The sequence below is a fragment of the Orycteropus afer genome, unplaced genomic scaffold (genome assembly GCF_000298275.1).
Source record: "Orycteropus afer afer isolate SDZICR_OR568_19922 unplaced genomic scaffold, OryAfe1.0 scaffold00094, whole genome shotgun sequence".
In the NCBI taxonomy this organism is placed as follows: Eukaryota; Metazoa; Chordata; class Mammalia; order Tubulidentata; family Orycteropodidae; genus Orycteropus; species Orycteropus afer.
The window spans coordinates 5052440-5063304 of NW_006921681.1; the positions used below are offsets into that span (position 1 = coordinate 5052440).

The 10865-nt window shown below is 40.9% G+C and overlaps 1 protein-coding gene across 1 annotated transcript in view; it reads left to right on the forward strand.

Moving 5' to 3' along the window:
• The window catches only part of CA6 (carbonic anhydrase 6), a 30664-nt gene extending 23882 nt beyond the window's left edge, over window positions 1–6782 (forward strand). The window contains exons 6-7 of the mRNA XM_007942655.1: window positions 3815–3972; window positions 6651–6782. Of these exons, the coding sequence (XP_007940846.1) occupies window positions 3815–3972; window positions 6651–6782 (290 nt within the window). The remainder of the gene's footprint in view (window positions 1–3814; window positions 3973–6650) is intronic.
• Window positions 6783–10865: the final 4083 nt, after the last annotated feature.

Sequence of the window (10865 nt, forward strand, 5' to 3'; positions counted from 1 at the left end):
AATCCAGTTCCTGTTTCAATTCAATCAAAAGGGGAGGGCAGAATCCAGTGTTTCCAACTGCCATCTCACAGGCCTTCCCCTTCATGTGGCCCCTCAATCTAAATGACTTGGGCTTACTACTAATGTGTTGTATCTTCCCCATTTACTGGTTCCCTCCTTGCTCTGTGACTGTTGGTACCACGGGCTTCCATGCACTTTCCTCTCTTATACTTAGACCATATTCGGCTCACCTAGTTTCACACCAGATTTGTTTACACTGTGTCTTAATGGAGATTCCACAAAATTGGCTTCTCCTTACCATGTACGTTGCCTTCTGTGTCTCTAAACAACCACATTGTGTTAGTCTCTCTCTTCAATCACTATTTTCATTCTGTTTCTTTTTTCAATTGATGCTTAATCCACTTTCTTTATCTTTTCATTCGATGCTCAGAGTTCCAGGATTATCATATCGATCTATATCACTCGGTTTTCTGGATCTTGGTTGTAGAGGGACTGGGTAGAGTACGTCACCAGGATGTCACCTTGTCTCTTCCTCCCATTCCACAGAATTTTCAATGGGTGATTTATCAGAGGAAGAGCACCAGGCCTTTACTTCAAAGGCACCTCTGGGTGGTCTCAAACCTCCAACCTTTTGGTTGGCAGCCAAGCATGTTAACCATCTGTACCACCCAGGGACTACATTAACTAGGGTTTTCCTTAGTTAAGTGACTTTAACCTCTGGCTCCAGATGGCAATGGTTACTTTATTTTAGATTCTGCCCTGACACTAAAGAGAGATGTTCTCCTTAGCTTCAAGGTGAGAAGATCTCAATAGTGAAGCCCCTTATTACCCCATTTGGACCCATAGACACTTGTGGGTAGTCTCTCCTTCTGTTCCCAGAAGCCAGATTTCTTGTCAGAGGCACCACTCACTCCCATGCACAACCCTGGCCTTGTACTCACCAATAACTATGCCAGATCTGAAGTCATCACTTCGTAGCCTCCCAGTTTCCTGACATAAGTATCCCTGCTCACCGTTCCACCCCCAGTAATTCTTCTGACCTGAGACCTCTCACTCAAGGGCCTTCATATTCTCACTTATAGTCATTCCTTCATGTCCTTTCATCTCTCCTTATCTAGCTTAGACACCAGGGGCCATTAGTTTAATGCTCCCATACAAATACTCTCAAGGCCCTCACACTTCCTCCCACAAACTCACCTAGTAGCCCCAAACCAACTCCTGGCTACTCAGAACCTGGAGCCAAATAGCTAAATGTTGCTGGCCGGAATGCATAAATGTGTGACTGGTATTATTTTTATGGGCTGTCATGATGCCACAGCAACTTAAAAAAAAAAAAAAATGAATAGATATTAATACTGCCTAAAAATTCTACCATATTAACTCTGGGCATTTGCTTTCCTCTCTCTAAAATTATTATTTCACACTTTGTGTTATCTTTCCTGCACGCCCTTACCCTTGGCCCCAACTCCTCCCTCATTGCTGATTCATTGGGAAGGCAGATGCAGCCAGTCTGAAAAACATGCACCTTCTTCCCAACCCACTTGCGTCAGGACTAAATCCCATGTCTCCTCTTCTGTTACAATGGATGAAAAATCCCTGCTTTTGTCAAAGACCAAGACTTTCTTCCATATGAGCACTGCTTTTTCTCCTTTCTGTTCTCCAGGCCTTTTCTCCTCTCTCATCTCCACTCTTTCTTGTTACTAATTTTTTATTCTTCCTTGATTGGGTCATTCCCCGAAGCACATCAATCTAATGCCACCTGACTTCAAATCATAAACGTAACTCTTTCTTTCTTTCTTTCTTTTTTTTAAATTGTGATTTGGGTGAAAGTTTACAGAGCAAATTCATTTTCCATACAACAGTTCATACACATTTTGTTTCATAACATTGACTGCACCATAATGTAACAGCTCTCTTCCCACTTCCTTGCTGTGGTTACCTTTTTCCTTGTCCTTCTTTCCTATGCATTCCAGCCCTCTGAATTATCTCCCTGTGCAAATACTGCCCTTCTGATCTTCCATGATTGATTGTTCTCAGGTGTGTACTTATCTGGTGTAAATGTTTACCTTACACACCTGTCTATTGTTTGGCTGGAAGCCATGGGAGTGAGTTCAATTCCAGCCTGAAGGGTGACTAGGGGCCATAGTCTCAGGGGTTTCACCAGTCTTTATCAGACCAGTAAGCCTGTTTTTTTTGTTTTTTTTTAAATTTTTTATGACTTTGAGTTTTGCTTCACATTGTTCTCCCACTCTGTCTAAGTCCTCCTGCACTCATCCCTTTCTGAGTGGCAGACAGGGGTAGCTGGGCATCATCTATTTCTTCTGGTCTCATGGTCATGTAGGCTGAAATTTGCATAGTCCCTTGGATTAATGGTTTCTCTGTGTCTTTGGTTTTCTTCATTCTTCTTTGCTCCAGACAAAGAGAGACCAGTTCTTGCATCTAGATGGTCACTTGCAAGCTTTTAAGACCCCAGTCGCTACTCGTCAAAGCAGAATGTAGAACAATGTTTTTGTTAGTATGTTATGCCAATTGAACTTGATGTTCCCTGCAATCATGGGCCCTAGCCCACAGGTCCAACAACTCACTCCCTCAGGGTGTTTGGCATCACAACTATTTCTTGACCCCCAACAGACCTCTAGCTCCTGCTATCCTCTTCTGATCCTTTTGAAAGAATTGTGCTTCCTCACTTCATGCCACCCTAATCTGGCCCTATCATTCCTATTGTGCACTTTTCTACTCTTCTTGTAGTTGACCTTGCAATAACCTCCATTACACTATATACCACAGCTTTCATCCTGGCCAAGCCCCACCCCACCCCTCTAGCTCTGTTTTCTAGGTCTATCTTTCTGGTTCCTACTCTAAATGTTAAATGCTGCTATGATTCTATCCTTGCTTGGCAACCTCATTCAATTCCATGGTTTAAAATCCTTCCAATAGCAATACAACCTGGAAATCTTTTGTCTACTCATGGTATTATGCAGACTTCATGGCCTTGGTTAAAGAAGTTTCTTTCTTTCTCTCTTTACACCCTCTTTGCCATGAAAAAGTGCAAAATTGGTCAGGGAAAGTGAAGCAAAATCCAACTCACTTCCATGTGGCTTTAAAAGTCTCTTGCTGAGCTCAGGGGTAAGTGCCAATGACATGAACAAAACAATAGCTCTCTAGATGTAGTCATTGCTGCGACCACTACAAAGGCTTCAAACCCTGCAGAAAGCCCTCTCCCTACACTCCACCTATGGCAAAGCTTGGTTCCCAATGGAGAGGGCAGGAAGAACTCAGAACAAGGCATCTGGACCCTGGCTTGGATATGACTCTGCTTTTCTGATCTCTAGCCATCTACTTCTAAAGGACCTCAAACTGGGAAATTCTGGCACCCACTCAGAAGCCTCAAGGGGTCATAATTAATTTCTTCATTTATCATAAAATGTATCCTGTGTTTAACAATGATGATGATGATGATGATGACAGTTATGTTTAGAAGTGTTTCCCTGTATTCTATGCCAGCTACTTTATTAATATTATTCCCCTTTGCCCTCTGAGTGATCATATTTATTTCCCCCATTTTATAGACCAGAAAACAGGAGATGAGCTCAACCAAGGCCACTCAGCCAGGGGAGGGATCTGAGCAGGTCTATCCCCAAAGTCTCTGCTCTTAATCCCTTCAGGGAAGCAGCAAACTGGGGAAACATTTCCAATGATCAGCTTCTAGGTTGTTTTGCTTCAATCAGGAGGTTCAAATGTGGTGAAGTCTGGGCCTAGCTTCCTAGAAGTAGCAGTGACCCCTCACGTTCCTTTCTCCTGTTACCTCTTTTAGGACAAAGAACAACTCTGACTGGCCTTGACATTCGAGACATGCTGCCTGTGAACCTCAACAGTTACTACACCTACTGGGGTTCACTCACCACTCCTCCCTGTACTGAGAACGTCCTCTGGTTTCTGCTGGCAGAGCCTGTTAGGCTTTCCAGGACACAGGTAATGCAGGGCGTTGCTCTGTCAAAGTCTTTCCTTTGGACCATCTGGTTAATAAGAGTGTTCCCTGTAATCTCAACCTGGTTATCAATACCTGGGGCTCCTTCAGCATTTGCCATCCACAAGGATACTTGTGTCTCACCTACATCGCCATGGAGTGGTCTTACTAGTGTTAGGCAGAGATAGGAAAACTGAGGCATCAAGGAATCCAAGGAGCTTAAGAGCTGATGCAAGATCCATGACTGTAGCCTGATCTAAGTCATAGGAAAAGAGTTACATAGAAAACGCAAATATTTATTGAGTGCTGCTCTTGCCAGGCACTGTTTTAGAATTTTGATAGGATACAAAATTCCCTTCCTCATAGAGCTGACATTCTAATTTCTTAAATATCACATTTAAATATCAGCATAACATCACATTTAGCTCTTTACTGTGCTAAAATGTCTGTAGCCCTTTGAGGAGAAGAGCTGTGTCAGTCATCTTCTGTCCCCTAGCATAGCACTGGCACATAGTAAATGTTGGTTGAATTGAATAAAGGGACAAATGTTACTGAGCTTGCAAAGCAAAAGCAGCATTTCCTTCTGGGTGATGTTCTTTAGGAACAAGTATTTGGTTCTTATTCTTAAACTTTCCATTTTCCTACTCCAGAAAAGAGGTAGAAAAGACCCATATGCAAGGACACACACACACACACACACACGTTGCTAGCCAGAGGAGTCTGAACTGTATCTGCACACAATCTTTTACTGTAGACATTATGTTTGATTGTATGAAACACCATGTACTATTTACTCTCTCTTGGCAATTACCTCGAAAGAAGGAAATTGTTTTAATATAATTTAAGACTCTCAATTAGGTTCACACACACAAATACACACAAACACTGAGCAAAACTGACTGAATACTTACTAAGGTGTCAGGCATCATCTCATTTAATTCTGATAGAAAACTCTGGGGGAGCTCTGGTAGCATAGTGGCTAAGACACTTGCCTGCTAACCAGATGGCTGGCGGTTCAAACCCACCAGCCACTCCTCGGAAGGAAGGTTGGGCAATCCTACTTCCGTAGTGATACTGCCTCGGAAACCCAAGGAGGGGTCGCTATGAGTCGGGTTTGACTCGATGGCACATAACAACAACAACAACAAGAAAACTCTGGAGTGGTGTGCTCCCCCACCCCCACCCCCACCAATTCACAGAGACAATCACAAGATAGAATAGCAATGACTGAAAATAAATGTATGCCAAATGGATGTAAACATACAGAGATCAAGGATGATAATAGCAACAAAAACTGTTAAATAGGATGAAGTAATATTTTATTTTCTATCAAGAAGTTAAAACAATCGTGTATATTTACATATAAAAGCAATTTGTCAGAGTAAGGAAACACAAAAAAATAATTGAGAATAGAAATGATTTGAACAACACAATTAACTAGCACATGTAGAAGTCTATAACCAAAAGAACATACCTATGTGCCATAAGTATCTGTGCAATGGGTAAAAAAAAAAAACCAAACAACAACAACAACAAAAAACCAATTCTATCGGAAAATTGCAATAAATTCCAAAAAAAAAAAAGTCCAGAAATTCTATCAGCTACACTTTCATTATAATGCAAAATAACTGGAAATCGACATCAAAAGTATAATAACAGCAATAACCTATGTGAGAATTCAAAGACATTTTCTTCAATGGCTCTTCGACGAAAAGGAGCTCACAGCTGAAATTAAAGCAATACAAAATTCTGCTAGTACGGCAGACTAGCATCTCCTGACAGATGCTATTCTGGTTTCAAAAAACAAGAACAACCCCAAAAAAAGTAAACAAAGTTTTATTAGGATATGCTTTTAAAATGTATCAGTCAACTCATAAATTAATGAGTATTCAGATGCAAAATCTAAATGAAGTTGGGATCCCACAGAAATAAGCAGAGCCCTGAACTGAAGCTGGCTCTCATCTGAGGGCATTTGCTGAACCTGGTGAAATTATTATTTGGTTTTCATAGACTTGCAAGTCATGGAACACTGGAGTCAAAGTCCAAAGAGCTGGCAGAACAGCGCAGAAGTATTACTTAAAAATATTATCTGACAATCTCCTAAAAGTATTGAAAGATACCAAACCATATATTCAGGAAGCCCATGAGTCCAGATAAATAAAAAGACACCCACAACTAAATACATCACAGTGAAACCACACAACACCAAAGACAAAGAGAAAACTTAAAAATCAACCAGAGAGAAAAGACAGATTACCACAAAAGAAGACAATTAGACTGAGAGTTGATTCAGCATAGTAATAATGAAAGTCAGAAGGCAGTGAAGCATAGGTTCAAAGTGCTGAGAGAAAGAAATAGCTAGCCTAGAATTGTATATGCAGGAAAAAGTTCTGCCAAGAATGTAGACAAAATACAGATATTTTCAGAACAAAAATTAAGCTTGCCACTGTATATATTTCTGATTTTTACTTCTTTCTCTCCCTTCTACTATTGACTAAATACTCATAAGGAAAAAATTAAAAGAAATTGCTTATAATACTTGTTGGAAGAATGAATGGAGGGATTATTTTAGAAAAATACTTCTGAGCTTGAGATCTTCTCACAACTACTTTATCAGGGCTTGCTAACTTTTAAATTACACAGTGCCTGCTCTCTTCTATAATTCATTTCATGCTACCTGCAGATTTGGAAGCTAGAGAACTCCTTGTTGGATCACCAGAACAAGACCCTCCACAATGATTATCGCAGGACCCAACCCTTGAACAACAGGGTGGTAGAAGCTAACTTCAATTATTTTTCTAATCCATGTGAGTGAACTCAAATCTTATCTATTGTTTTGCAATTTGTTGGCTCCTCGCTTTCCTTCCTTCTCTGGGTGGATCCATTTCTTCTGGCAATGGTAAGGAAAGGAGAGCCATTTGAGCAGCAGGACGCCGATTGCACAGCACTTGAGACCAATGAAGATGTAACACATTTTTCCAGTTTAGGCAGTGAGACCAGTGAATAGAACAGAAAAGACAGTGGGGAGAGGCAATTCCATGATTTATCATCTACAAGGTCTTGGCCAGAGGTAGTTGGAGAAGCAAGATGTCGGCAGCATCTGGAAGTTGTCTTAATAGTGTAGACTCAGGTTAACCTTGTTAAACCCAATGCAAATTAGGTTTCTCACATCTTTACCTTGGTCTATATTACAAACAGACATTCAATTCCTTCTAGACATTCCCTAAAAGTGGGGTTAACTAGACCATATATTGTTTACTGTATTTGCTTGGGTGTCAAGCCCCAGACACCAGGCTACTGGAAGTAGGCAAGAGAAGTACAGACTCTGCTGGACCTTCTGCTCCCTAGGGTCAGCTTTCAGCTGAGTTCTGGCTTACCTGATTTCTGTGGCTGCAAGAAAGTAAATATTCTGCAGTCTTCTCATCCTTATTTTGTCTGTTTCTCCATAAAGTTACGAATTGCACAATCCCCTGAATGCATCGTCTTGACAATATAAGCTATTCCTGATACTTTTACATCCTCTAATAAAATAGAATATATTGCCAATCAATATTACCCACTTATTCTTACCCCATATTTATATGCATCTTTCAAAACATTAAAATCTAGCCCCCAGAGGCCTATTCATGATAGTCTCCCCATCTCTCCTCCCTGGTTTATCGTTTTCTCTTATTTCAGTTTGCTCTTCCAATATAATACTAATAGAGAAAAAAATTACACCAGCTATAGTTATAATTTTCCCATACTATGTTATATAAAATATTAATACGAACAATCCCTTTTTCTAAAGGGTGATATTGTCGTGAACAGGTCCAATTGCTAGAAGCCAAAGAGAACTTACACCTACTAGTTTGTCCCCTTGTTCTAAGTTTTGCTATGTTTGGCGGCTTTCTCTAATTATAATTTTACACTATCTTGTAACAAGTGTCAACAAACTGTAAAATATATCACCTGCCACATCTCAAATGCTCTTTTCAATAGAGAATTATTCCCATTTATCCTCGGGAGGGAGCTCAGATATTCCAGATACCCAGCTCCTACACAAAATGCTCTATGTTGCAATTTGCAATGCATGTCCATTGTGGCCCTCTCTCCTGAAACTCACTGTTCAGGATTATTACCTCTAATCCCAGTAAACAATCAAAGGGTTTCTTCCCTTCTTCCCACCTCAACTTCTACCCCCTTTCACAACCAAGGGATCTGAATTATGGCCTCTCTTTGCTGATAATGGCATAGCGAACTGGGCATTATCTTGCTCCACTTCCACTTAGGCCCAAATTCCATTGGCTCCAGCCAATTCAGTTGTGTGACCCATGTGCTTTTTCATAGTTTTGCAGACTTCTACTCCAGGTAAGTTAATGCGATCAATCTGTTAATGATGAATGACCTGAGAAATGAAGTTTAGTTACAAGTACTAGACAACAGCAAATATCAACCTCTTCCTGTTCACTTACCAGAAAGCACCTTTCTAAAGTAAGGGTCACTGAGCTTCACACGAGAAACCAAGGTCCAAGAGTAGAACTGTCTTCAAAATTGCACCCACTGGGTTATAAGCTTACAAACCCAAATTCAGACACAGTGAAGATGCTTGGAGTTAATAGGAAGGGAACATGGATGGCATTCTAAGACATCAAAAATACTTCCCTTAAATACAGGTATAGGAAGTGGGTCTGCTGCCCTGCATTCTGTTTTCATGAGGACCTTCCAAGTTGTGGCCTTTTTCTACTAACAACTATTCTTTTTATGGATATATTCTAGAATCTGAGTTCAAGTATTACCTAAGAAAGATCCTTGATGGACTCACTTCCTTAACAGAATCTACTGAAAAGAAGAAACCTAAGAGAAAAAGCAAAGATTAATCAGCCTGAAATGTGTACTCCTACAGGAAGAGGGGTCATGCCCTCAGGCCTCAGCTGCACTATTTCCAAATACTCCTTTGTGTCCGGATCATTGCTTCCCTAGTCACCTGTTGAACTTCTGATTAAAACAGTGGAGGCCATCATTGATAAAAGGAAGTAAGACTGTTTAAATGTATGAGAAAGGACTTGAGTTAGACAACATCAACAGAAATGGATTGGAATGGAAACTCAACTATCCTCCTGTTAAATCATTCATTTTAATCTGCCTAAATTGCAAACCAGCCTAGCCCTTCCTTTAGCATTTAAATGCATTAAAATCATTTTGGAAATGTGTCATTTAAAAATTTATCTTTTCTATTCTTTTGTACCACTTCAAATATTCCTTATTTGTCCTTTCCTGAGGGACACAAATGAGGGGATAAAGATCAGGATGTGAGGGAAAGGAACTTCCAGGACCAAGATTAAGAAAAAGAAAAGAGATTCTCATATTTGGACCTTGTTGGTGGGTACATTTGGAGCACTGATCATACCTCATTAGTAAAACAAAGAGAAGAGAAAGAAAAACAGGCCACCAAAGAGAGAGAGGAAGGAGAGAGGACCCCATGTCAAATCCTGTCCTTATGAGTTGAATGGTGTCTAGGCCTTGTTGCCACTAGACTTGGCTTCAAATGCCCTTCCTTCCACTTACTAGTAATGTGGGATAATAAAATGGTCCGTCTTTAGGGCTGTGGCTTGATCAAATAAGATGATGCTTAAGAAGTGTGCAGCAGAGTGGCCATTACTTTTATGGGTCAATTGTGCATCCTCTTCCTCGCTACCCCTTCCTTATCCCTTCTTTAACTTCTTCCTTATCTCTGACTAAGGTCTCCTTCATTTTTCTGAATTCCTTTATCTACTATTATAAACTTTTGTTCTTCCATATTAATATTCATCATATGCAAAATACTTTCATATATGACTTCATCTAACCCTCAAGCCAATCCTCAATGAAGTTCCATCATTCCCAGTTCTCAGAAAAAGAAACTGAGATGCTGTGCTAAAATGAGTTCCTTTATGTGACTTTTTGCTTTTTTTTTTTTTTGAAAGACACCTTGAGAGATTTTTCTACTAGACGCAGAAGAGTTAGTTACCTTTGCCCTAGTTTTCTACCCTAGAAGTTTTGTTACTTTTGTCCAGTGAGTGACATTTTCTGGAGAAGCTGTAAACAACTTGGTTTGATACTTTTTGTCTGGTCCTGGGTTGCAGCCTGCCCTGTGATTGGTATGCACCTTGCAGGGAATGGCAGTTAGACTATACAGATGAAGTATCTATGGCTTATCCAGAGGAGACTGGTCAGTTCATGGCCCTGGTGGGAGGGCCATACCTTGAAATTGATAAGAAATTTGTGTATATAAGCAGCCATCCCCACAGAGGTTTTTCAGAAAGAAAGAAGCAGAAAGAGAAGGAGCAGGAAGAGGCAGAGGCAGAGAGAAGAGAGAGGAAGCAGAAGGAGAGAGAGAGGAGGTAAGCAATTTCTTAAAGGAGCTGTAACATGGGTCTAGGGCTATCACACTGCAGATAGAGGCCAGAAGGGGCAGCGGCAGAGCTAGCAGCGACAGGCCCAGAAGAGACCCTGCAGCAGAGTTGACGATGACAGACAGTAGGGCCTGTAGAAGCCTGTTCTGAGGGAAGCAAGAGGAACCTGTCCTTGGTGGGCTGAGAGGAGGCCTGCTCAGCTGAAAGGAGCTGAGAGAGCTGTCCTGCAGTGAAGAAAAGGGACTTTGTTTACGTGCTTCCTGATTCTCATCCTGATCCTGAGTTGTAGCCTATTGATCCCAATCCTAAATTATACCCTGTTACTTCCTTAAACCCCTTAACTATATGTATGGTCTGATTTGTGTGGCCATTGCAATGATTATTGAACCAGAAGAGAAGTAAAGAGTGCCAAGGGAGGGACAGCTGGTGTCAGAATTGGTCCAGAGTTGGAAAGCAGAGGTATGTCTGACTCCCACCTCATGGGAATCACCTTTGGCCTGATCCTGGTCATTATTCTCCCCTGA